Source organism: Monodelphis domestica, chromosome X (assembly GCF_027887165.1).
Source record: "Monodelphis domestica isolate mMonDom1 chromosome X, mMonDom1.pri, whole genome shotgun sequence".
Classification (NCBI taxonomy): Eukaryota; Metazoa; Chordata; class Mammalia; order Didelphimorphia; family Didelphidae; genus Monodelphis; species Monodelphis domestica.
In genome coordinates, this window is record NC_077235.1 from 87,408,450 (window position 1) to 87,435,119 (window position 26,670).

At 49.9% G+C, this 26,670-nt stretch overlaps 1 protein-coding gene across 1 annotated transcript in view; it reads left to right on the forward strand.

The window, feature by feature from the left end:
• The first annotated feature begins 61 nt into the window (after positions 1-61).
• Positions 62-26,670, forward strand: part of BRCC3 (BRCA1/BRCA2-containing complex subunit 3) — a 29,689-nt gene continuing 3,080 nt past the window's right edge. The window contains exons 1-6 of the mRNA XM_001368974.5: positions 62-193; positions 1,921-2,040; positions 16,058-16,145; positions 17,652-17,740; positions 21,375-21,430; positions 25,001-25,132. Of these exons, the coding sequence (XP_001369011.2) occupies positions 89-193; positions 1,921-2,040; positions 16,058-16,145; positions 17,652-17,740; positions 21,375-21,430; positions 25,001-25,132 (590 nt within the window). The 5' untranslated portion in view covers positions 62-88. The remainder of the gene's footprint in view (positions 194-1,920; positions 2,041-16,057; positions 16,146-17,651; positions 17,741-21,374; positions 21,431-25,000; positions 25,133-26,670) is intronic.

The window sequence follows — 26,670 nt, forward strand, 5'->3', positions numbered from 1 at the left end:
CTGGCACTCAGGGGCGAGTGGCGGGCTGGGAACGCGTACGCGGTAATAAAGGGGGCGGGCTACTGGCGCGCGCCAGGGCCAATCCAAGATGGCCGTGCTAGCGGTGCACCTCCAGTCGGACGCCTTCTTGGTGGCCCTCAACCATGCCCTGAGCACCGAAAAGGAGGAGGTCATGGGCCTGTGCCTCGGCGAGGTGAGGGGTCCGGCCTTCGGACGGCGCCGGATGGCCATTTGGCCGGCTCGCTGGTCCTCCGGCTACCCCGGTCCCCCCCCGCGGGCTGAGGCGGGGTGGGGCAGCCCGTTCGAAGGGGGGGTGGGGGGGTCCCCTGAAGGTCCGGCTTAGGGGGGGTGGGGGAGACGGGGGCAACCGAAGAGTCCACCGGCGGGGGGGGGGGGGGCGGGGACGGCCGAAGGTTCAGTCGACCGGCTCCGCCCCCCCCTCCGACTGAGGCACTGTGGGGCGTCCCGGTCAGGCGTGAGGGGGAGGGGGGGTGGGGCGGAGGGGCCCTTAGGTCCGGTTAATGGGGGAGGCGGAGGCGGCCCAAAAGCCTACCGGCGCGGGGAGGTGACGAGGGCGACTAAAGGTTTAGCTGGCTGGCGTCTCTCCCCCTCCGGCTGAGGCGCTGTGGGGCGTCCTGGTTAGGCGCGGGGTGGGGGTGGGGACCACCGGCTGGTGGACGGGAGGGATCAAGGCGCAGCTAGAATGTCTGGCCTCTGGTGCTTAGGCGAGGAGGGGGTGGCCGAAGGTTCGCCCCCTCTTCCCAGCTGGGCCGGGCTGCCCTCAGTCTCTATTCAGCTTCTACCCCCTGAGGAGCGAGGTGGCCTGACCGGCTCAGCGGGGGTGCGGCTGGGGGCGACCTGGCCCGCGGTGGCGGGGAAAGCTTGGCAATGGTGTGGTCCTCCGTGCAAGGTCCTTGGGCCTTCCACCATCCTGCCCCCTCCCCCTCCTCACGGGCTCAGGCCCGGCGTGGATTCCCGGGGCAAGCCGCCTTTGCTGCACGGGAAGAGCCAGCATCCCCTGTACTCACTACTCTCCCTGAACCCCGGTTCGAGACCAGCCTTGCCGGAGGGGGGAAGCTGCTGTCCTCGATCCCCTCTCTTCCCCTCCCCTTTCCTCTCTCTACTCCATCTCTATCCCATTGCATGGGTTGATGGCTGCCCAGGTGTCCCTAATACCCCTCTCTTAAGGAAAAAGTGCCTTCCTGAATGGAGACAAAACAATCCATTTTCCCTGGTGTTGATGGATGTTATTTCCCCATGATTTGGGGTTCCCACTGGCTAGAGCAGTCCCTGCCCTCCCTTAATTTAAGCTGAAGCCCTTGTAGTCTGAGGCTGTCCTTTATTCCAGAAGCCCAGGAGGGAAGCACCTGGAGCCCAACTGCTAGGGTTTATTCCCTTCTTCCCATGAGGCCCAGAGGAGCTCTGCCTTCTCCAGCCCCTCTTCTGGGTTGGCCGTGCTGCTCCAGGGCCTTGTCCATTCCCCACCATCTTTATTCCAGCCAAGGAGTTCTCACTTAATGAGGGTCCAGGAAGGAGGTTTTAATGAACGGTTGGACATACAGAAGCATTGGGGCCACCCTCCATATGTATTCAAAGGCAGGATTCTGAGAGCCCAACAGACCATTTCAGAAAGCCTCTGGCCTTCAGGAGGCTCTTTTGGGCCTACTTCTCAGGGCCTCGGCTATACGCCGCCATCCTTTAAGGCAGTCACAGCCCTGCCCTATGTGCCCAGGCACTTTCTTATGGAAGTCCGAGTTCACAGTGCCTTGTCCTCGCCAGAGCTTGGGCACATCACAGCTGCTTGGCAAATGTTCCAGAATTCTTCCTTTATCTGAGTAGACTCGATATGTTTTCCTTCTGCTAGGAGGGGCCATGCTTCTGGCATTAGAAGTAACACTCCTGCCTTTGGCTTTTCTCTAGGTTGACACCTCCAAGATTGTCCACATTCTCTCTGTCATCGTCCTACGACGGTCAGATAAAAGGAAGGATCGAGTGGAGATTTCTCCAGAGCAGCTTTCTGCTGCTTCTCTGGAAGCAGAAATATCCTTTGGGGGCACCTGTAGGCAGGGGGAGGGGACTCGAGTGGCTAGTATAGATCCCGGAGTCAGATCTTACCTCCAGGAACTTCAGCTAGAATCCCCAGCCCTCAATGCCATCCTGGGTGCACTATTGTTGCTGAGACCTAGTGAAGTGTGTGGTGGTGATGGTGATGGTGGTGATGGTGGCGGCTGAGAAGCACCTGGGGAACCTGGGCATGCTAGACAGATTCCTGAAGTGACACTGACCACTGCTGTCACTTGGAACCCCTAAGCTGTCCTCGGGGATCTCTGCAGAATTCATGACAGCCTTGGAGGTGGCGAACCATGGGATATTTTATAGCTCTAGATAGATCTTGGGCCTGGGGTAAGGGCAGAAGAGAGAACAACCAGAATCCCATCACTTAGAGCCGGAAATGGCTGCTGAGTGGGGAGGGAAAGGGGTTGTTTTTCTGGAAAAAGACAGGGGGGAAAGTTAAAATAGTAAACACTTTTGAAAAACATCTTTGAACACCTGAAGTTACCTCCTTGAAAACACCACAAAAGCATGGGTTACACACACAGGCCTACACATATCTGATCTGAAAGGGCTTTCCCTGCTTGGATTGTCCTAGAGTCCTCCGGCTGGCGCTTCTTTGAGTTTTAGGAAAAGTGGCCGAAAGGCTATTTGTGTCAGAGTAAAAGAGGCAGCGGTGGCCGAACAGTTTTACATCTGACTCATGTTGATTGGCTCCATGGCCTTGGGCAGGTCATTCAGGCTACCTCACTGAGCTGCCTGTGTCTATAGAGGGCCTCAGAGGGAACTCTCTGGTCCAGTGAAAAGCAAAACAAAAAAGGGAGGGAGAAGGAAAGGGTGTTATTGCTTGATCTTAGTGACCTCCCTGAGTCATGGACCATGTATTCCAAACTGCCTTCCAAGGCAGCTTACCTGGCAGATTCAGCCTCTGCTGAGAAGGGAGTGAGAGGAGACAAAGTGGACGTGCTTAGGGCAGGCAGGTGGGTGGGCAGGCAGGGTGAGCGGCCTCGTCAAGAAGATAGGAGAGATATGATACTATAGCTAGTGGGCATGGGAGGATCAAGTGGAGGCTTTTGGAGCATGGGGGGCCTGGGCATGTTTGGAGGTGGTAGAGAATCAGCCGGTAGACCAGGAGAGATTGAAAGTGGGGATGAGGGAGGATCTACTGGAGGAGGTGGAATAAGAATGGGGTTGCTTGTACTTACAGAGGAGGAATTGGCCTTGGTAAGGAGTAAGGCCATTTCATGTGTGAAATGGGTGAAGGGGGGGCAAAGGGAACTCATGGCGAATGGATCCGATATGAGGTGGGATTCAGAGGGGGGGGGGCAGGAGTGCCATGGGAGATTTGAAGAGGGATGAGAATGTCTGGAAGTGCCTCTGTGGAAAGAGGGAGAGGGAGCTGTCTGGCAGCAGTGAGGACCCAGGTGAGGGTTATCATGGACCCCTTCAGAACAACACTCTTGTGATTTTTTGCCACCTCTGTTCAGAAGCCTGTGTGTAGGAGCAAATGGGAGGAACTGTGGGAGTGATCCAAGGCCAAGGCTTGGCTGGGAGGAACTAGAGATGTGATAAGAAGGCAAGGGATTCAAGACAGGAAGTCACCCTAGCATCCAACTGGTTTGTGAAGGGGACGAGATGGGTGGACGAGGAGAGAATGGCTAATGTGGGGATGATGGCCTGGGAGAGAAGGGATAGGAGGTCCTACTCAAACAGAGAGTTAGGTTTGGTAAAGGAAGGGGAGAAAAAAGCCTAGATTCTGGTTGGATAAAGGGATCTCAGAAGTTCCAAAGACAGTGTTGGTATGGGCTAATGGCAAGCTGAATGGTCTGAGCATCTCCATGTGGGCGAGTTGGGGTAGAGGAGAAGGAGAGGGCGGCAGCAGGCGGTGGTCATCCCTTCCAAAATTTGGCTTTTTGGGGTTTTTTCCGTGAACTTTGCTGATTGGATAGCTGGGAAGTGGCTCCCCAGGGTTAGTAGCTTTCATTTGCATGTCTCCAGTTCAGAATGAAGTGGTCCTTTTTTTCCTGTGGTTCACGCTGTCCGGGATTTCTTCCTGGGTGAGCTGCTGCTTCTTCAGATCCTCTGACCACTTGGAGAAGAATGGCTTTTGCCCCCCAAAGGAATTTCATTCTGATTTTTTTCAGCTATCAAAATAATCCTTTGGTAGTTTGATTTGCATGGCACTGAGTTAATTTAGGTAGTGGTATCATTATCACAGCCCATTGTTGTTGCTTCAATGGTGTTGGACTCCTCAAGACCCCATTTGGGGTTTTTCTGGCCAAGAGTCCAAAGTGGTTTGCCATTTACTTTTCCAGCTTATTCTCCATGTGAAGAACTGAGGCAGAGAGGGCCAGGTGCCTTCCCCAGGGTCCCATAGCTAGGAAGTGCCTGAGACAAGATTGGAACTCACAGCTCTCCACGCTTGGCACCATTCACTATGCCACCTAGCTGCCCTGCCTTGGCCTCCCCCAAGGAATGAATTTCTCCAGTATTTAAGTCTGTTGTTATTTCTAGAAACAGTTGTGTTCCCAGAATTCCCAAATACTTTATAGGTTCTTTTGTTATTTTAAATGCAAATTTCCTCTCCTCTGACTGGCTCTTTTAAAGGGGCCAGAGAAATTCGAGTGATTTGTGTGGATTTACTTGACAGCCATCACATTTGCTAGATTGATCGTTTTGACTCAGATTCTCTAGGCATATCGTCATATCGCCCACCAGAAGGGATCCTTTCATTTTTGGAGTTGTGTGTTCATACCTTGCTAACGTTTCTAGTCCCAGGTCATTCAAAAGTCCTGGTAGTGGACATCTTGGCCTTAGTCTTTGCTTGGTCTAATTGGAAAGGCCTCGAGTTTATCTCCACTCTGTATGATGGTGAGTCTTGGGTTTGGAGTATTGTGTTATTTACCACAGAAAAGCGTTTTTTTTTTAAACAGAAATGGGGATTGTGCCTTCAAGCTGAGAGAGCACACGAAGGTCTTGGAGTTGGGGAGACCTAAGTTTGCATCTTGCTTCAGATTCTCCCCGTCTGTGTGACCCTGGACCACTTTAACCACTTTCCTCATCTGTAAAATGAGGATAGCACCCGCCTCCCAGGGCTGTCATGAGGACACCACGAGATAGTCTTTGTGAAATGCCTTGTAAAAACCTAAAGCACTGGGGCAGCTGGGTGGCTCAGTGGATGGAGAGCCAGGCCCAGAGACGGGAGGTCCTGGGTTCCAATCTGGCCTCAGACACTTCCCAGCTGGGTGACCCTGGACAAGTCACTTCACCCCCATTGCCTAGCCCTTACCGATCTTCTTCTGCCTTGGAGCCAATACACAGTATTAACTCCAAGACAGAAGGTGAGGGTTTCAAAAAAAAAAAAAAACAGACCTAAAGCACTGTAGAAATGCTACTTGTTATTCTTCTTGTGGTCCATTGTGTTTATAGGTTTCCTCCTATTTATCCTGGCCTATGATTTTTTTTTTTTATGTGTCACTATTATCTCTTTGCTGGGCTTTTATGACTTTCGTTTTTTCGAATTTGAAGTTCTCGGTTCTTTCTCTTCCTCCCTCCCCCTGAAAAGGCAGCCAGATGCCAGCAGTTAACTACGATTCTGCAACGCTGGTTGTTCCTTTGGGATGTGAGTCCGTCATCAGTTGATGGCACAATTTCCCTGCTTTTTGGCCTTTGTCATATTCTTCGTGGTCTCTTAAAGCACAGAAATATTCCATGTTTGGGTGCCTCAGTTTGTTGAGCCGTTGCCCAATCAAGCTGCTTAGTTTCCATTTCTTGGTTAGCAAAAGAAATGCTGCTGTAAATACTTTGGGGTATCTGGGGACTTTTTCCTCAGTGACCTCCTTGGGGAGTAAGCCTCTGGCATTTTAGTCACTTTGTGTAATTCCAAATTGCTGAAGCATTTATTAAGCACCTGTTATGTGCCTGGAGTGCACAGGGCATTCCAGGAGGACCTGTGCCCCTACGGAGCCCTCTTGGAGCAACTCATCTGCCTTGGGTGCCCACCCCTCACTGAACCCTCACCTGTGGCTCCAGGAAGCCAGAAGGCCTCTCAGCAGGAGGGCTAAACCGGGCTGGGGCTAAGAACAGGCCTCTAACCCCTCTGTGACTGTGGGGTGGGGTCTAGCTCAAGCATGTGACAGTTCCCCCTGGTGGAATGGGCAGATGAGAGCTGCAGTGAAATGCTTAGAACTTGGCCAGATGGTGGTGACACAAAGGCCACCCGTGTGTCCCAAGCCATCACCATTCACACCCCGACTTTTGTCTTACCACTAGACGTGGATGACTGGAAGAGAGAGTGAGGCTGATGCCTTCAGGTTATTCTGCCTTCTTTAAATCCCCTTTGTTTCAGTCAGGTATCACCAGTGAGGTCACTGGGCCTCTTTGAAAGGGAAGGACCAGAAAGCATGCACCAGACACTGTGCTAATGCCAAGGACGCTGAGACCAAAAGGAAATCGTTCCTGTCTCCTGGGGCTTACGGGCTTGGGGACCTGGAATGCAAGGTGCTTTGGGCCAGGATTAGGGAGATCTTTATGTAGGAATTGACCCCTCGAAGTCAGAGCATCCCAGACCTAGGGAATTAGACATGAGCTGATATTTGATTTGTTTCAACTGGCCACTATCTTTCCACCCCCAACTTCCCACCCTAGTTGAGAACATGAGAAAAGCAAAACCCATGATACACGTGGATAGTCAGGCATCGGTCATGACCAAAGCAATTGTGTCTTGAGGTGTGCTCTGAGCCCTTCTCTCTACCTCTCGAGCAAGAGATGGGGAACGTGTTTTGGGAATCCCATTTGCTCATTCTACTATGAAGAGCAGGTTCAGCACATTTTCTCCCATAATTTGTTCATCTAGGCCCCAGTTTATGGTCACCACCTTCGGTTCCTATTCTTTGGCACTTCAAGAAGAGTGACAAACATTTTTCTATTTCTTCAGGGTTTATTTCGTTTTGTTGTTCAGTCTTGTCCAACTCTGCCTGATCCTATATTGGGTTTTATTGGCCAAAAAAAGAGTGGTTTGCTCTTTCTCCAGCTTGTGTTACATATGGGGAAACTGAGTCAAGCAAGGTGAAGTGCTTTGCCCAGGGTCACACAGCTAGTAAGTGTCTGAGCCCAGTTTGGAACTCAGGTCCCACTGACTCTAGGCCTGGCACTCTATCCACTGCACCATCTAGCTGCCCCAGGACTTGATGAGGACTCATTTAATCTTCCCTCCCTCCCAATCCCATTTCTTCTTATTTCCTTCCCCCAGTAAAATGTATTTCTGTCCCCAACTTGGGTGTTTGTCTGTCTGAGTGTCTCTCTGTGAGTGTGTATGTGTCTGTGTTTCTATCTGCATGTCTGGGTGTGTGTCTCTATCTCTGTTTCTTCATGTATGTCTCTGTGTCCGTCTATGTCTCTCTCTGTGTGTCTCTGCATGTATCTACTTGTCTCTGTGTCTGTGTCTGTGTGTCTCTTGTCTGTGTGTGTGTGTGTGTGTGTGTGTGTTCTTTTGACCAGGTCAAATGATAATGAGGTTTAAATGCCAGCCACGCCTCCCATTGCCCACCTCCTTCTTGTATCTATGTCTACTTGGGTGCATTAGGTAATTAGGTAAAATTGATTGGCTGGAGCCCTGCCATGCCCCCCAGGTGTAGAGATCCCTCTTTCTGTCTCCATTGTGAAGATCCTTAGGACAAAACGATATATTGAGGCCTTGATACATTGGACTCCCTCAGTGGGACGTCCCTAATCATGACAGGCTCCCAAGGGGATCTCAGCTAGAGCATCTGCTCATATTTGGTTGGGAATGCTTTCCCCTTGCTTCTTTGTTCATTGAGCCTGGGCTTTGCATTTCAGAGTTTCTCCTTGGCTTGGGCCTTCTCATGGAATGGTTAGGAGTCATCCATTTCATTAAAGAGCCATTCCCACAATAACATTTTGCTCAGCTTTGCTGGGGAAGTTATCCTTGGCTAGAAGGCCATACATATGCCCTGTCTTCTGGACTATTACATTACCAGTTATCTGCTCTTTAAGAGTGGTGGCTGCTAGATTGGCAGTGACCCTAAATTGTGGCCTCTTGGGACTTGGACTCATTCTTTCTGGCTACTTGTGGTATTTTTTCCCCCACCCTGGATTTTGGCTATGATATTCCTGGGAGCTTTCATTTTGGGGTTTCTTTCAGGAGGGAAGTAGTGGGTTCTTTCTCTTTTCTACTTTACCTACGAGATCCAGGCAGTTTTCTTTCCTGATTTCTTGGACTCTGGTGTTCAGGTGATCTGCTGAGTCTTGTGTTTTTGTCCTCCTTGATCTCTTTTCCAGGTCAGCTGTTTTTGCTCCAATACCTCGTACTTACGCTATTATTTCAGGCTTCGGATTTTATTTGAATATTTCTTGTTGCCTCATGGAGTTGTTGCTTGGGGTTTTGCACCTCTTGTGCCAAGCTCTTGATGCCCTTCCTGATTCTTTCTCCCATAACTCTCCTTTCCTTTCACTTTTTTTTCCATCCAGTACCATCGTTCCATTTATAAGAATATTTTTTAACTCTTTTTTTTTTTAAACTCCTGTTTCATCTCTCCTAGCAATGGTCAAATTTGTGCCCAAGTTGGGTTTTTGTTTTGCTTTGAGCCTTTGCTCATAGATGCTTTGGAGTCCTTTTCTTTTGCGTCTGTGTCTTAAGTGTTCGAGCCACTGCAATAGCCCCTTCTTACAGCCCGACTGCAGACTCGATGTTTGGCCTGGGCCTTTGGGGGAGGAAGGTCTAGGCTGGTCCTGTCTCGGATCTTTGGGCATATTAAGTATTGTGTTATTTTAGGACCTCAGGACCAGTGTGGGCTTGGGACCTGCAGACTTTCTGTGCTCCCAGAGGGGTCTGAGCTAGGACATAGACTGATTGCCACTCCCTAGTCTGCCAGCCTGTGTCTAAACAACATGAGACTGCTGCCGGGCTCAGCTACTGTCAGCTAGAAAGCCCCATTGCTTCTGAATGATGGAATTGTAGGCTCCCTTTTGGTTTGGGATCCCCCTTCACCCTTCCCAGGTTTTTTGTTTGTATTCTGGATACTAGAAGTAAGACTCTGAGGCCTGAGCCACATCACTGCTATTGCTGGCTTCTGGATTTCTTCCTTTCTCTATCTACTGCCCAGGACCCTTGTCCTGGGAACATGGCACCTCTGCCCAGATTCCCTTCCCAGCCCATCCTTGATTCCAAATGGGCAATGGGGGCCAGAGCTGTCCTTTTGCCCCTGTCTCCAGTTCAGTGCCCTGGTAGAGATTTGAAATTTTCTCTTTCCCTCAGGGTTGGGGTACTCCCCTCATGGTACACTCCTGGCCCAACCACAGCCCTAGTGTCTGAAGCCCTCCTACCCAATTCGTCTTCTGAGCTGGGTGGGATAGAGGACTTGCTGTGACTTTGGGGGGAATTTTGCCAGAACCAGGATGTGGTCTGGGGTGCGTTTTAGATCCGTTTGGAGAAATGTGTGGAAGGGAGCTTGCCCCACTGCTTCCTACAGGACTGGCTTCTTGGCTCTGCACTCTCCAAGTCTTGTCATTTCTAAGAGACGGCAATCCATTGGGGTAGCTGGACCGTGGGGCAAAGTGGAGTGTAATAAATTTAGAAAGGCAGCTGGAAATGCCAGACAACGTGGGCCACATTTGATCCCTTCTGAAACCTGAGCTTGCTCAGCAGGGAGTGGCATAAACTGGCCTGAGCTTTTGGGATATCATGTTTGCAGCTGTGAGATGGAGCACAGATTGGACTGGCGGGCGGGATGCCAGGGAGATGGGAGAGATAGGATTACTGGAAGGATGATGTGGAGACTGGGTATCTAGAGTAATGGTGATGACTGATGGCAATAAGGAAATTGGGGAGCATTGTGAATGGGTTTGAGGGGGAGAGCTAAAGAGCTCTCTTTGGGGTATGGTGATTTGCTGATGCATGCAGCCTATAGGGTTCTGGATATCCAAGAAGCAATTAAATTGGTGATGAGAAGTTGATGAGAGAGACTGATCTCTGGGAGTCATCAGTCAAGAGATGATTGGCAAGGTGGCCAAGAGAAAGAAGAGTAGAGGGCCCAGCTTCCACTGTGGGCCTGGCTGATTGACTCAACAAAGGAGCCTGATCAGATGCAGAGCCAATCAGTGGCGAGGGCGCTGTGAGTGCTTTCGTTTCTCTTTTTGGTGCTTTTGAGCATATTTTTCAGATGACCGTGGATAGCTTGGATTTCTTCCTGAGAAAGCTACTCAGCTGACAAGGGCGTTAGGGTCCTTAGATTTGGGATCATTGGGTAATGTGAGATGTCACTGCTGGCGTAATCAGGCCCAGGCAGGGTTCCTTTGGCTGGGGAGGTACAACTGACATGAAGTGGCAGGAATTACAGACTAGAGGCTCTCGGGTAATCCAGCTTGAGGTCTTTTTTATTAGGAAAACCGGTACACATTGGTCCGTGATTGACATCAGTGGCAGACAGGGAAACAATACAGATGGTTACATCGAAGAGTCAAGGTCCAGTTTCACACAGGTTAGCCAAATTCTTGTTACAGGTGTTGAATTGGGAAAAAACACAGAACTCTTAAATAGTCAGAAAAGCCACTCTTTAATCAAGGAAGGGGGCTCAGTGCTGAGTTAGGCCTCCGCCCAGAGCTGCGCCCCCCATGCCTCCGCAGAGTCCGAGGATTGAACTCTGGATGCTCCGTCACTGACCCCTGGGAGAGCCATCAGCGTTATTGTGGACAATTCCAAGGAGCCATTAAAGTTGGGAAGCTTAAATTCCTTTCTAGGGGAACTTTCTAGGGGACTGAGGATGAGAGGGACAGTTGATTGACTTTACAAAGGTAACAATGGAAAATGAGGACTTCCAGACAGGGATAGCTGTGATTTTACTTTACAATGGACACAAAAGGGAAAGACCCCTTGGTAGACACCTTGGCCTAAGGGGAGAAACCATTGGGACAAAAGAGATACTCCGCACCTAAGCAAGTAAACTGGGGGTCATTAAAGCTTTCTAGGCTACAAGTTTGGGGGCTTCTAGATTCCACGTTGATCCAGGAAAAGTTCGTATTTTTATGGCTCTGTGACTTGGTAAGGAAGTAGGGAAGAGGTGAGGATGCAGATTCTTGGAGACTTGGGGTCTGGGAAATCTAGGTCAATAGTAAAGATAAATATGCTAATTCCAAGGATGCTTGTAATACTAATTAGGAAGCACCTTCCAAAGAAGACGCATGTCAGTTGCTTACCAGCCAGTCACCGAGGAATAGACTTTATGAAATTTGGAGTGTCCACTTGTTCTTTCTTCCTTTTTAAAGGTAGAAGGTCAGGGCTCATTGCCTCAGGAGTAATTTTGTGTTTGCCACAAGAAAAAGGCCTTTGCAATAATATCTTGTTTTTACTGAATACTAGTTTTTGCCATGAGATCCAGGGTGGCAGCGACTTTTCTCTCACTGTTCTTCAGTCCTGGCAATTCGAGACAAGCCGCTTTTCCTCAGAGCCTTAGTCTCTCTGTTTGAAAAATGGGCCTTTTGGTTTGGGCATGGTTGACTTGGGAAAACACAGAACCACCAAAGTAGTCATAAAACCAAATCTTTAATCAGGAAAGAGACAGACAGGTCCTTCATTATCAGCTGCCACACAGAGCCCAGCACTAAATACCGCAGAGTTAAAACTCGGGGGCTCCGGGGACAGTGTCTCAGAGAATCACCAACTGGATGATTCTCCAAAGAACAATAGAACTTGGGGACGTCTACACCTTTTGGGGAATTAAGTACAGCAAGCATACACAGACAGTTTACAAGCAGGCTTGGGAAAGGGGTGGAATTGGGGAGTGGCCTAACTTAAGACAATGGGTACAAAAAGGATGGTTCCTGCACAGGTGTTGGTCTTCTTGGGAAAGGATCTCTGATCCAGTGGAGGAAACTTCTTTTTTTTTTTTTAAATTTTATAGTATTTTATTTGATCATTTCCATGCATTTTTCATTAAAGACAAAGATCATTTTCTTTTCCTCCCTCCCACCCCCCGTGGCTGACGCGTGATTCCACTGGTATCATATGTGTTCTTGACTTGAACCCATTGCCATGTTGTTAGTATTTGCATCAGAGTGTTCGCTCCGAGTCTTTCCTCTGTCATGTCCCCTCAGCCATTGTAGTCAGGCAGTTGCTTTTCCTTGGTGTTTCTATTCCCTCAGTTTGTCCTCTGCTTTTGGATAGTGTTTTTTTCTCCTTGATCCCTGCAGATTGTGCAGGGACATTACACCACCACTAATGGAGAAGTCCATTATGTTCGATGATACCACAGTGTGTTTGTCTCTGTGTACAATGTTCTCCTGGTTCTGCTCCTCTCGCTCTGCATCACTTCCTGGAGGTTGTTCCAGTTCACATGGAATTCCTCCACTTTATTATTCCTTTGAGCACAATAGTATTCCATCACCAACATATACCACAATGTGTTCAGCCATTCCCCAATTGATGGGCATCCCCTCATTTTCCAATTTTTGGCCACCTCAAAGAGTGCAGCTATGAATATTTTTGTACAAGTCTTTTTGTCCATTATCTCTTTGGGGTACAGACCCAGCAGTGCTATGGCTGGATCAAAGGGTAGACATTCTTTTATCGCCCTTTGGGCATAGTTCCAAATTGCCCAGTGGAGGAAACTTCTAAGATAATAAAAGGGTGAGTAAGGATTTGAGCATTTCTATCAGGACAGTTCCTGTCCTATTTAGGACACTTCATGGGCACTGGAAGATCCCTTATTCAGTCTAAGACCAAGTCAGTTTGGCACTTCCCTTAAAGGCAAGTTCTCAAGAGAAATGGGCAAACTTGGGGCTTCCAGAATTCACGTTTGACAATACCATCTACCACCACTACCAGGCTTGTTATCTGGGAGGCTCAGTTCAGATAGTGTGAAGTGCTCGAGAAACTGGGCAGCTTCAGAAGGAAGCTTGATGAGCCAGTCCTAGGTTATACATCAGAAGTGACCTTAGAGGTCGTCTAGGCTGGTCCCCCATTTCACAGCCAGAGAAAGGCAGATGAAGTGGCATGGGATGCATCCCCCTGCTGGTAACACTGCATCCAGAAATCAAGCCCACCTTCTCTTTCCTTTGGCTTCACAAACAAGGCAGTGTCATTCTGTCTGCGTCCTAAGCAGCTTGATAGAGACCTAGCTAGGGAGCCAGGGGTTCAGAGTGCCCAGCTCACCTTCTCTGTCACTTTGGGTAACGGATTGTCTAGGCTTCAGTCTCCTTGTCTTCATGTTAATGAGCCGGTCTGACTAGAGGACTGACCCCTGACTCATCCCAGCTCTAAAGCTGACTTGGGGCCTGATATCATACCAGTACCACCAGTTGAGAAGCTGGAGGCTTGGAATATTGAGCAGTGAGTGACTTTCTTTGTTCTTGGTGTGTCCGATTTTTCATTTTAATACTGAGAATGCCACTGATTTTCTTCCCACACACATTCGTTGTCATTTTTTGGATGCCCCCAAGGGGCACAGAGGAAGAGATCTGGAAGATCCTTGTCTATGCTGGAATTTAAACTCACCAAGCTCCGTAAATTGTGCTTGAATTCTAGTACTCAGCCGCTCCTCTCCCCCAGAGAACTTGTGTGCCTAACTTGCCAGGTTTTTCCAGTGTAGCCTGACCTTAGACAGCCCAAGTCATGACCAGCTCGGCTTCAACATGCCCCATCCTGTGGAGCAGCGTCACCTGCTCAGGGTCGCTTGTGGCCTGTGTTTCTCCCTCTTGGAATCTCTTGTGTGTGGCAGGCAGGCAGCTAGTTTTCGAGGAACCTGGTGTCTTGAAAGCAGATGCTGTTGAAGCCTAAGAGGCAGATTAGAAAGCTGGGCCTCTTGCCTTTTACTTCTCAGCCCTCCTCCGTTCAGAGACAAGCATTTAGATCTTGGCAAATGTGTTCCTGAACAGCCTTAGGATACAAAAATATTTGGGGTAGCAAAGAGCTGAAAACAGTTTCAGTGCCCATTGGTTGCAGCATGACTGAACAGATTGTCCTAGAAACTTGGGGACACTCGAGTAAGTGAGTGGAAGCAGGAAAACAACGTGGCCTGCCACTACAGCAATGTTGTTGTTGTTGTTCAGTCACATCTGACGCGGGGACACTGGAGCTGTTAGCCATGTCCTTCTCTAGCTCATTTTACAGATGAGGAAACTGAGGCAAACAGCATGAAGTGTTTTGTCCAGGGTCACCCAGTTAGGAAGTGTCTGAGACCAGATTTGAACTCAGGAAGATGAGGCTTCCTGACTTAAGGCCTGGCACTCTCTCCACTGTGCCACCTGTAATGGTAGAAATTTTAGGCTTTTGGGAGAGGTTGTAATGGTAGAAATTGTGGGTTTCTGGGAGAGCTTATAATATTGTAATGGTTAAGAATGTGGCTACAGGATTTATGTAATATTGAACAATGGCCGCCAAGGAATTTACTTATGAAATTCCTAAAAATGAAACACTCAAGTCAGAATGGAGTTTATGGAGGTTTAATCACACTGGGAGTAGGGAAAAGGATAGGGAGAGAAGGAGAGAAGAGAAAAAGGGAAAGGGGCTACTCAACTTCTGACCAAGGCAGAGGGAGTTTTAGGCCCAAAGGCCCAGGTGGAAAGAATCAGTCCTTAACTCACGTGAGTGATCTGAAGGAAAGCTGTCTGCGGGCATCCTCTCTGTCCAAGCTCCTAACACCAACTCTCCTCTAGCTCTCTACACAGGAAGTGAGCGAATTCCAGAGGCTGTTCCCTACCTCACTTCCTGTGTCTCACAAATGCCAATGGTTGGCTCTAGCTTGGCTTAGGACAGCCCAGGTGGGCAGTTAGTTATTTCTGATTTGTCATTGACTAGCACATGCCCGTGTAGTGTGGGTGTGCACAATTTTTGGGTGCTAGACCAAGATGGAGACTTTTTAAAATTCACACACCTCACTTCCTCAAAAGTGATGTACCTCTCCTAAGCCTGTGTGATCACAATGGCCAATCTTAGTCCTGAGGAGGGGGATGAGGGAATGGGCCACCTTCCTTTTCTTGGAACACTAGAGTTGCCTGGGTGGTTCTTGCTGCCAAAGTTTGCCCTTCATTTTCTTTCTTTTATGGGAAGGAAGGGAAGTGGATGAAGTGACCTTCCTCTGAATTCAACCCTCCCAAAGCATCGATGTCCTTCGATCATCATTGCCCAATTGAACTTGGTTAGGATAGGATTCAATTCATGTGATTCCATCTGTAAAAAACCTTGTGTTGTAGACAGTGACCCATGAGACGGTTGTTTGGAGTCTCCCTTGTTATGTCTCATGTCACCTGTTAGCCTTGTTGCAGAAGGCAGTGTCAGATTCGAATCCAGGACAGGGAAAGTGATGGTATTGGCAGAGATGTCTGGGAGGAAGGTGGGAAGCCCTGCCCTTCCGTTAGCTCATATTTCTATGGGGCTTTAGCACCTTAGAAACATTCTCATTTGAGCCATGTCCTACAGATATTAGCCTCATTTTACGAAGGAGACTTGGAGAGATGAGCTGACTTGTCTAGAGACACCCATCTGGGAAGTGTCTGAGGCCTGGCACAGATCTTCTGGACCCTCTGCAGAATGCCTTCCATAGGAGCGAGGGCATTTTAGTAGCTGAGGCTGGCCACAGAAGAAAAGAGAAACCAGGGGGCAGCTGGGTAGCTCAGTGGATTGAGAGCCAGTCCTAGAGACGGGAGGTCCTAGGTTCAAATCTGGCCTCAGCCACTTCCCAGCTGTGTGACCCTGGGCAAGTCACTTGACCCCCATTGCCTATCCCTTACCACTCTTCTGCCTTGGAGCCAATACACAGTATTGACTCCAAGACGGAAGGTAAGGGTTTAAAAAAAAAAGAGAGAAACCAATTCCTGTGAACCAGACCCTGGGCTGAATAATGACCGTTGCTTCTGAGTGCAAGACTCCCCCCTCACAGCCGTCATGCCAGGAAAGACTTGAGACCAAGCCCTGGGCTGATCAGATAACCCTGGTCCTGTTTAATCGCATGCTCTGTTTCTACTTCTTTCAAAAGTCCCTTAACGATCACACAGATTGGCTGAGGTGACTGGTCGTCCTATGCGTGTTGTGGGCTGGTATCATTCTCATCCCCACATCACTGTGTGGCCATCCCACGTTGGTAAGTAGTGTTTGAACAAGCAGGTACTTAGCAATGTGGATTCATTGAGGAATCACTGTGGCACGTGGCTACTAATGAGCTCTGTTGCCAAGGCAAGGCCTCTGATGACTCATGTTGAATGACAAAGATGAGGGAAAGGTATAAGAACCCTGAAGATGGTTTTCCTGGAGTGGCTGCAAAGCAATTGGGGACAGGCCGACTTTTGCCTTGGATTTTTTTCTTGCTGACATGTAGCCATCTTCTCCTGGCTACGGGGTCATGGAGTAGCACAGACACCCAGAGAAAGAGGCAGAGACCCAGACAAATGGCCCCCCAAGCTGGCCAGCCCAAGAGGCAGCCCCACAGCAGGCATCTGAGCTATGACCCAGAACAGCTGATTATGAGACCAAGTTTTGAGTTTTGCAGAAATCTGAGATCCCATCAGCCTGAGTTGCACCTGGTGTGGAGAGAGGCTGGAGCTAACACATGTGTAAGTAAGAGCCTCTCTCTCCATCAGAAGTTTATAGAAGTTGCTCAGACATTGGGCCCAGCAAAGGCCCAGGGCCCTGAAGTTTCTTGGACGAGGTCACATGCCAGTGTCACATTTGAACCCCCAGGGCTTCTGACGAGAGCCAGTGGTCTCAGATTAAATTCTGTGCCGAGGCTCTTCAAGGAGGAAGAGAAGTCACTTCTTGGCAGAGATGATAGAGGAGAGGTATATAGCATGAGGCCTGCATGTTTCCAGACACAGCTCTCCTTTGCTCAGTGGCTCACTGGTCGTAGTGAGGCAAAAGGACAAGACAAGGAGAAACAAGGAAGACAGAGCCAGGAGGGAAGTTCAGAAGGTGATCAGGACCGAAGCTCCCCACGGTAGTAATGATCTCCACTCGCCCCTGAACTAATGTTTGACCTGAAAACCTCAAGGGGTGGAAAAATACAGGCTTTGGGATGAAGCCAACCAACTTCTGGGGCCTCTGCGAGACGGGGGAGGTGACGGGAGAGGAGGTTGGCCCACTAACTGTTCTTAAAGGCCACCTTCCAGAGCTACCACTCCCTGATGGAGTCATCTATGAGTGGTGGCCAAATAAGGAAAAGGAGGCCCTTGTATGCCAGCTGAGAGCAGGGGCCTACCTAGTGCTACGTCTCCTTCGACACTTAGTAGAATCATCTTTGGACAGTGGCTATTGATTGACTCAGTCCTTGGCAATGAAATTATTCTTTTTGGCCTCGAATGAAAATCTGAGTACCTTTAAGAGACTGTTATTGACTTTATTTGGGCTTTCCTTCACTTGTAATGAAAAATGCTGGTTTATATTGGGGTTGCTTGCCTTTTGTCAGCGTTTGAAGAAATCCAATCAGAGATGGACTCCATGAGAGCCTTCCGCCAGACTTCTATCTCATTGCCACTCCCGTTGCTTGGAATCCATAACCTGGCACCATTGTATCCTTTCACTGAACCTCTCCAAGAACTTTCTGAAAGATTGCCGGTGGACGATTATGTTTTCTTTGTATTTCTGGCATCTGTAGATATTCGCACTCAGGCCATGTACCAGATGATGGATGAAAGCTTTGTGGGACTGATTTTCTCCTGCTTCGTTGAAGACAAAAACACCAAGGTAAATGTAGCTGGAGGAAAAGATTCCTTGCACAGCAGTTTTGCAACAAAAAGTTGCAATTGCAGTTTGATTTCTTTTGAAGTCTGCAAGGGATTAAAATCTCTCCATTTGAGCCTGGGCTGGGCTGGGCTGGGCTGGGAGAAGGGATGTAGGTAGATAAGTGGGTAGATCTCCCACTGGGCCAGTGTTTCTGGAATGGAAGCCTCCAGGCAGGCTGCCCAACTCATTGGAAGGAAGATCAGCAGCAGGGATTCTTGAGCAGCTGAGATTGAAGTTGAGACTATATCGCGAGGGCACTGAGGTGCTGAGAACTTAGATGACTTATGTGGTGTGTGTCCACATTAGGATTTGAACCCAGGTCTTCTTTCCTCAAGGGCAGTCACAGTTCCCCTCATTAGAGTCTTTGTGCTCTTTTTATCTTACTTGGATTTCTTTCCGTTAGCCAATATCTGCCTTTTCTCCCTCCCACCCACATATCCCACTTGGAAAAAGAAAAGCAAACTGCAGCCTCAATTACAAGCAAAGTGAATTTCCCTATTGAGCGTATCCAAAGAAGGGTGGATGTGTCTGACTGTGCTCCCCAAAAGGCCAGTTGTGGAATCCAGGTTGGCCTCGATCTGCCTTTCTGAGTCTTACAAAGTCAGCTAGCTTTCAGGTGTTGCAGATTCTGTACCGGCTCTTCTGCTTTGGCTCCTTTCACTTTGCATCAGTTCATATGGGGCTTCCCAGGTTTTTCCCGAAAGCCTCCCTTTCACCGGGTCCCATAGGATTCCATTGAATTCACAAATAACATGTTCAGTCCAATGGACGAGCACGACACCCCCTCAATTGCCTCCCAGGCTTTGCCACTTCTGACAGGACTCTGACTGTTTCCCCGAATCCTCAGTTGGGGGCTCTTGCTTAGGCCTAATTCTTCCTCCTGTTTCCTTGTTGAGTCCCTTCCTTTGACAGGTGCAGATAAGCTGCTCTCCCAACCCCTTCCTCTTTGTAGAAACTCCTACTCACATGCTCCGATTATATGAGATCATTTCCCCTAAACTCCTGCTCCTAGAACAAGGCTCTTCTCTATTTCCATTCTCCTCTTAAGATCAAGGCCTAGCAGAAGCCCTCCCAGGCCTCCTTTTCTAACCTCTGATGGAGTGTATGGGATGTTTGGGCAGGACCCTGGTGGGAGGGTCCCTTTGTGGGACCTTTGATGTCATCAACCTTTGATGTCCACCTGATACCTCTTCACTTATTGCTCCAAGAAGCTGTACCACGTTCAGTGGCCACAGCTCAGTGAACTAACTAACTTGTCAGTGAGTTGGGGGTGGAGGTGGCATCTACCCCAAGCATGTGAAGACTGATGGCTTGGGCGGATGAGAACAGTTCATTACAACAGCCACAAAGCTAGCAGAAACAGGCACTGGGGAGCACTTAGAGCCCGGTCAGACATCAAAGATGGGGAGGTTGGCTACTGCATCATGGGCCGTCACCAGCCATCCTTTTGTCTTGCTACTGGACTTTGCTGACTCTGGAAGAGAGGGTGAGGCTGACAACTTGGCACCACTCTGCCACATTTGAATCCAGTTCACACACATGATGTTGTTGGGCCTCTTCAAGGACGAAGGACAAACAACAGGAATCCCTGATGATGCTATATAGGACTCAGCCCATATTTGAGTATTAGCAATTTAGCATGGTTGAATCTCTTCGGGTTTTTTGTTCATTTTTACCTTGTTTCTCTAACTCCTGTGTTTGAACTTCAGAGTTTCTACACAGCTCTGGTCTTTCCCTCAGGAGTGCTTGGAAGTCCTCCCTTTAATTAATGATCCATTTTTATCCCGTTGCATTATCCTCAGTTTTGCTGGGTAAGTTATTCTTGGCCGCAAGCCTATATCCTCTGCCTTCTAGAATATTTTCCAAGCTCTCTGCTCTTTTATGGTGGTGGCTGCTAAATTTGGGGTGCTCCTAATGATTATTCCTGGATCTCGGCAATAGGCCTAGGACCTGTGAGCTTGCTGGGCTTCCCAGGTGATCTGATGATTCAGGACAAAATCCAACCGCTGCCTCCTGGGTGGAGCTCTGCAAAGTGTTTGCATTTGGGCCTTAGCAGCATGGCCTTGGAGGACTTGGCCTCTCTGGGCCAGTTGGTTCAGCTTGATGGAACCACAGGCTCCCCTTTGGTCTGGGTCTTCTGCCCTGGTTATCCTGCTACAGGCTTTAGATTAGGCTAGATGTTAGAACTGTGAGGCTCTGCTCTGCTCCAGGGGGCTTGAGCCATACAACTGCTGCTTGCTCTCTTCTAAGCTTCCTTCTTGCTTGGTATAGAGTCTAAGGCCCACAACCATTCTTTACCCAGGAACAAACACTAGCCTTGGCAGCAGGCCTGTTCCTCGCTCCTTCTTGGATCTGTGTAGTGAGGGACAGAACTGCCAGTGGCCACCTCTTTCTACATCGTGCACAAATCTCAGCCTGTCTTGCCTTTGTGCATAGCCTCTTCCTGTTCTGGAATGCCCCGTATGCCATACTCCTAGCCAAACCCCCTCCCTCCCCAGTGTTCACAGATCTCCCTGTCTTCCTGGGCTGATTTTTTTCTTGGAGTTCCCCATCGGGTTGGGCTCTCGTGTGTTTTCCTGGTTGGAGGAGGTTGGTTTGGGGGTGGAGGGGGAGGGGGACAGTGTGCTTGCTCTTCCTGCTGTTCTGCCCTAGTCCTCCCTGCTTCTAGTTACTTAAATCAGTATTTCCCTCTAACATACTTGGGCCTTGGGATCCTGACCTTTGCTCCCCTAAAGTGGAATAGCCTTGCCTTTGTCATGGGAAATGAGGTGTGGAATTAGGGGGTCTTTACTCATTACTGGTCCTCCCACCATGGGGATGTTGCTCAAAGGGAAGGAGAATAGAGAGAGGGCCGGTCCACATTTCTCCTCCTCTGGGGAAGGCCATAAGGTGTGGTCAAAGTGGAACAGCTCAGCAGTCCAATCAAGGCACCGAGTATCCTGGATCTAGAAGAGACAGGGCCCTCGGAGGCTGTCACGTCCATCCCTTGTTACTTTAGAGAGGAAAAAAACCTGAAGTCTGGTGAGGTAAAGGACTTGGGCAAGGTCACACAGACAGTGATTAGAGTGATCAGGATTTGAACTGAGGTCCTCTGATTCTATACTCACTGATTTCTATTCTATTGCCCTGGGCCACATGACAGATTCTGTGTTTTAGTTCCGAGTTTCTTGCTTATTTTATTGCTGCTTATTTTCCTTCTGGAAAATGAAAAGTGCCATTTTCAGAAGGCACTATGTATGGCTTGGTGGACCTCCAGATATCCGGGTTCCAATCCTGACTCTGCAACGCATTGCCCATGTGACTTGGTGCATGACTCTTGACATCCTTAGGCCTCAGTTTCCTTGTCTGGATAAATGAGGGGTTGGATTGGATGGTCTCTGAGGGATTTTCTGGCTCCAGGTCTTGGATCCCATGTCAGGGTCATCCCTGGGCCTCAGTGCCCTCACCTATAAAATAGGCCTGCCAGCTCGGACCTACCTAGCTCAGGAAGTTTTGCCAAGCTCTTTTGGGTTCTCTGGGCTTTAGGGAAACGTCTTTTGGGGTGGCATTTCTTCACCTTGTGCTGCTACCACTTTCTTCTTCTTGATTTCCCCAGACTGGCCGGATCCTCTACACTTGCTTCCAGTCTACCCAGGCGCAGAAGGGCTCAGAGTAAGTGTCACATCTCCACGTGTGTGCCTGTACACGTGTATGTGTGTGTGCATGCACATGCACATGGACTTTTGGTGCGGTCATTTTGATTCCATTTTTCCCTCGAGTCCGATAGGGTTTCCACACAGCTATGGTTCAGGCCAAGTAGACGACCATCATCTGCAATCATTCATTTTGAAGCATGAGTTAATCAGCCCTTTCCAAAGATTGCAGGTACAGGGAAGCTCGGATGGACCTGCTGAGGAGAGGACTTTGGATTTTTTGTTCTTAACTCTTAACTATTCTTAACTGGAGGGGCTACGGACTGATTTGGGAGTCACGGAACTCTGGGTAGCATCAGAGGCATGTGGGCTGTGGGACCCTGGGCAAGTCACTTAGACCTGATGATAGCCCAGAGAGAGAGAAAGAGAAAGGGGGGAAGGGAGGGAAAGTGAGCAAACCATCATCCCCTTTTGTTGGTCTGCCTTGCCTCACCTCCAGAGCCCAGTGGCTTGTCCAGTCACACCAAACCTGTCCTCAAGCTTCCCCTTGACCTCCCCATCTAAGAGGGAGAGATACTTAGAAATCCCAAGTCACTGTGGAAGCCAGAGGCCTTCAGGAGTCCCCATTTACTGATGGCGAGCATGTTGACCATTGTGTTTCTGGGCACCATTGGAGCTGGCAGCACAGACTGCCCAGCAGCAGAAGCCCCTCTTTCTTCCTAGGATGGGAACTTCATTAATAGTCCGGTCAGCCCCAATGTGTGCCCAGCAATTCCTTTGTCACTGAGCTGGTGGCCTTAGGACAAGAGGGAACAAGGAGGGCCTTCAGTATTTTGGCTAGTTCCTCTCTGGAGAAGTCTGGGTAAAACCTAGATGAGCTCTCACCTTGGCCTCTGAAGGCTTGGGAAGACTGGAGTCTGGCAGTGGAGGAGGGAGTGTTGCCACCAGGGGAAGCGTGGAGAGGACCAGCTTTTGAAGGCCTCCTTTGGGCTCTGTTCAGTTCAACAGCCTTTGAATGTCTACTGTGTGTGTGTAGCCCTTGTGGGTCAGCTGAACCCACCCCTGAGAACTAGAGGCTTCACCTCAGCAGGCCTCAGGCCACCTGCATCAGGGGAAGCATTTAGCCTGCTTGGATGTCACAGGGTTTGGGGAATTGGAAGAACCTCCAGCACCACTCCTCCCTGGGAGAGATGTAAAGGCTAGATCAGCAGCAGCCTTGGAGTTTGTAGTTGAAAAAGGAAGCGTGACTTCCAGAGGGATGGAGGTTTCAGGGGACCCTACCCAGACTGCTTCAGATCTACCAGTCTCTTTGGAATTTGGCATCGTTCTAAATGGGGGTGTTTTTAGCCTATAGAGATATGGCTCAACTGATGTGTGAACTGTTCTTCCCCTTTTCCATCCCCTTTCCCCATGCCCTTTGGCATGTCTGCCCCCGAATGATGCCAGGTAGCGTGTGTAGGAACAGGGAAAATTCCATGACCTGTTTGAATCCAGGTTAGAGCAAACACTCCAGAACCGCCCACCTTGTCTTTGGTGGGAGCTGCTCTATTCCTTCCTTGGTCAGCCCTCTGATGTCATTGCCTCGGGTAGGTCAGAGTAGGTAGGAAGCAGTGGGTTGAAATACGGATCTTAGGTGGATTGGGTGACTGTCCTCGATCCATTTCTGAAGAGGACAAGTCTGGAAAGGGTTTGAGGCTGGAGAAAACAGGATTTCCTCATCTCTCTGGGGAGTTTTGAAAACTCTTCCGAGGCGGCAATGTGGCAGGGCCAGGGAAGGCCTTGAGAACATGTTCTCCAATGATAACCTGCATGGATTGGGTTTCTCTGGTATTGCCGAAGCTCAGGATGGAACCCTGGCATGGGCAATTGGCAAACTATGTTTTATTGAGCTGGAAGCTGTAGCATGCCCAGTGGCCACACTTCTTTGGACAGTCTGAGCAAGAAGGCTGAACATGAGTGGGGTGTGGTCAGGGTGCTCAAGCAAATGTTGGAGAAGCCAAGGCCATCTGCTACCTCCTGGGCCTTTTCCAGTTATCCTAGTCTTTGTCTTGTCACTGGACCTGGACGAGTCTGGAAGAGAGAGTGAGACTAAGGACTTTGGTGGTTCACCTGGGAGTCAAAAGACACCAACAGTGAAGTCCTCGGCCCTCTCCGAGCAGGAAGAACAACAACCTGGCATCTACTGTGTGCCGAACTCAGGCTGTGCAAAAAAGGAAACAGAGCCTCTGCCCTCAAGGAGCTCCCAAGCACTCCAAAGCTCTGGGCAGGAGAAGTTGGAAATGGTCCATCTGGGAAAGCTCCAGCCTTAAGGGAGATCAAGGAAGGCTTCCTTATAGGCAGGAGGGAGAACATTCCATACATGGGGAATGGGCTGAGGTTAGCAGGTGGAGTCTGTCACTGGGCTGCAGAAAGGTGGAAAGGAGGAGCCACATCATGAAAGAATCCTGGAAGGGTGGGGCAGGGCCATCAGTAAGGGGCCGGGCTTGGATGAAGATCACTGGCATCAGAAGGGAGTAAGGACTGGAGTGAGGAGGGATGTGAGCCAGGTCGACTCCCCAGATGGTACAAGGTGGCAGGCAACGAGTTTAGTTTTGGGCCAAGACAAATATGCTTAATTTGAGGTTGATGCCCACCAAGCAGCAGTCGGAGGGAAGAAATTGGCCAGCACCAGGGACAGGAGCCTAGATGTGGCCATTAAATTTAGGGGAACCAAAGTTGAGAGAAGAAGGCCCAGGACAGGGCCCTACCCCTGGAGGAGGAGAATGGGAAAGTGTGTGCCTGTTGGCCAGCCGAGCCCTGGTGGTACTCTAACTGCTGGGGGAAATGGCCCCTTTGTGTTCCTCTTTAGCCTTTTCTTTCCACCCAGGAAAGTGTATTGGGTCATTCAAATGTGAAATGTAAAAATGGGACAGTCCCATTTCCTGGGGCCTCTAACCCAGGTCTCACTTTGCAATTGAAGGGAGAGACTCCTCTTAGAATTCTAGAGTAGGCTGGGAACTTTGAGATCTCTGGGGGCTCAGCCAGGCCTCCCTGAGCCCTGTCGGCCTCCTGGGGGAAGACATGGCTAACCTCCATTATCTCTGTCAAGAAGACCCCACAGAGGTCACAGAGAGTTCGCCCGAACTGAACAAGCAGGCTGGAGGAAATCTGTGATCAGCCCCTCCTGACCCTCGGGGTGACCTGGGCTGTCTCTGGTTGTCTGGAGTCAGTTCAGCCATGCCACACCCAGCCAGGCTTGGGAGAGGTTCCCTGTGAGGTATTCCTATGAACACTGGGGAAGCTGGGCCCAAGCGCCTGTGGGTTGGTGGGCAGGAATTGCCTGCCTGCGTAAGTGGAGGAGCCTTCCATGCTGCTTGTCCCCCTCCTGACTAAATTATGGAGCTGACCAAAAATCACCTTTGACTGCCATGTGTGGCAAGAAAGACTTGCCCTGGCCTTGACTTCTTTTGGCTCTGCCTGCCTGTTGGGTTGTTCTGGGTCCCCCGTTCCCCCCCCACCCCCAGTACAGCAAGGTGACTGACCCTGCACATAGTAGGTGTCCTGGGTTCAAGGCCAGCCAGAGTGACCTCTGACACTTTCCCTTTCACAGATATGAGAGAGTTGATGTCCCTCTCCACGTTGTGCCTCAAGAAACCATGGGGAAAGCGTCCCTGGAAGCCGCCATAGAACTGCCCAGGATTCTGTGCCAGGAGGAACAAGATGCTTACCGGAAAATCCACAGGTATTCCCACCTTCCCATCGATGGGAGCCCAGAGTGTGCTTGGCTTCCACTTGTTATCTATCCCCTCTTGGGGGCTGGCAGAAAGAATATCTACCTCATCAGAGTAACCAGCATCGTGGTCCCCAGGGTCCATGTTGGAAAACGGGACACAGAGACAGGATAAGGCCCCATCCCTCCTCAGGCATGGAGATTGGCCTCGAATGCCAGGCCTCCTGAATCCCTTCTGTCCACCAGCCTCCTTCCTCTCCTTTACTTAGAAATGGCCACATACTACCTTCTGAGAAACCTGTGGCAGGCTGTGGACCTTGGCACACCAGGGAGGGGAGTACCAGTGTCATGGGCCCCCACCTTAGTGTTGCCCTGAGCTTTCTCTGTCCCTTTAGGGTAGACTTAGGGGATTTGCAAGTGAGTTAAATGGCCACAGGCTGGATCTAGGCTGGTATTCCCAGTCCTGAGAGGTGGACTCAGCGCCCAGGGCAGCTGATCTTTGCTTCTTTAGATACAAGGACCCTGAAGCAAACAACAGTTCTGGGCTATTCTGTTCTGCTTGCTTTCTTCCCTTCCCTTCTGTCTTAGAATCAATACTGTGTACTGGTTCCAAGGCGGAAGAGCAGTAAAAGGCTGGGCTAGGAAGTGTCTGGGCAGCTCAGATTGGAAGCCAGGACTTCCATTCTCTAGGCCTCACTCTCAATGCACTGAGCCACCTTGCTGGCCCCCTAATCCCACCTGAGGTGGGGCAGAAGCAGTGAGCAGCCATTACTCAGCCAGCTGTGCTGTACCAGGGGCACAAGGCCAGATGGGAAAAGCAGCCCTGCCCAGGACGACTCAGTCTAATTCTGCTCACTCGACCGCTCTGGGGAGAGGGAGGCATGGGTTCTGGGGCTGACTGACCTCCAAAGTGCCACTCGCTAAGTCTCTGTTCCGTGGACCTGGCCAACTGAGACATTCGTTCCTTGGCTCCCTCCCGTATGTAGCCTCTTCAGATGCAGGCCCCCACAATGGGGGAGACATCAAGCCAGTAACACTGCTTTGTGCTTCACATCTCCTGAATAGTAGTCTTCCCTCCAGGGGTTTGTTGGGTGCCCGCCAGGTACGAGGCACTGTGGGACAGTCTCCTGGGCAAGCCGCTTGACCTCCTCCTGCCTCAGTTTTGTCATCTCTAAAATGGGGGTCATAACAGTGGTATCTGCCTCTCCGAGTTGCTGTGAGATCATTATGAGAGGACACTTGGCCCATCTTAAATGCTGGATAGATAATAGCTGTTGTTGTTGTTCTTCTTATTCTTCGTCTTTTCCCTGGCAGAATGGGATATGGGATGGACAAAGTCCACTGGGAAGAGTCTGGGAGAGAATACTGGTTCACCAGTGGAGAAAGCCTGGGGCAATTTGGGGTTATCACCCATGGCCACCTGCTCTCACCCTGCCACAGGACTTGGTGCTTGCTAAATGCTTCTGGAATCGAGTAAATCCCGGTGCCCGGCCTCCCTGAGCTTCTGGTCTAGTGGTCTGAATGCCACAGGGCAGGGAGAAGGACACAGT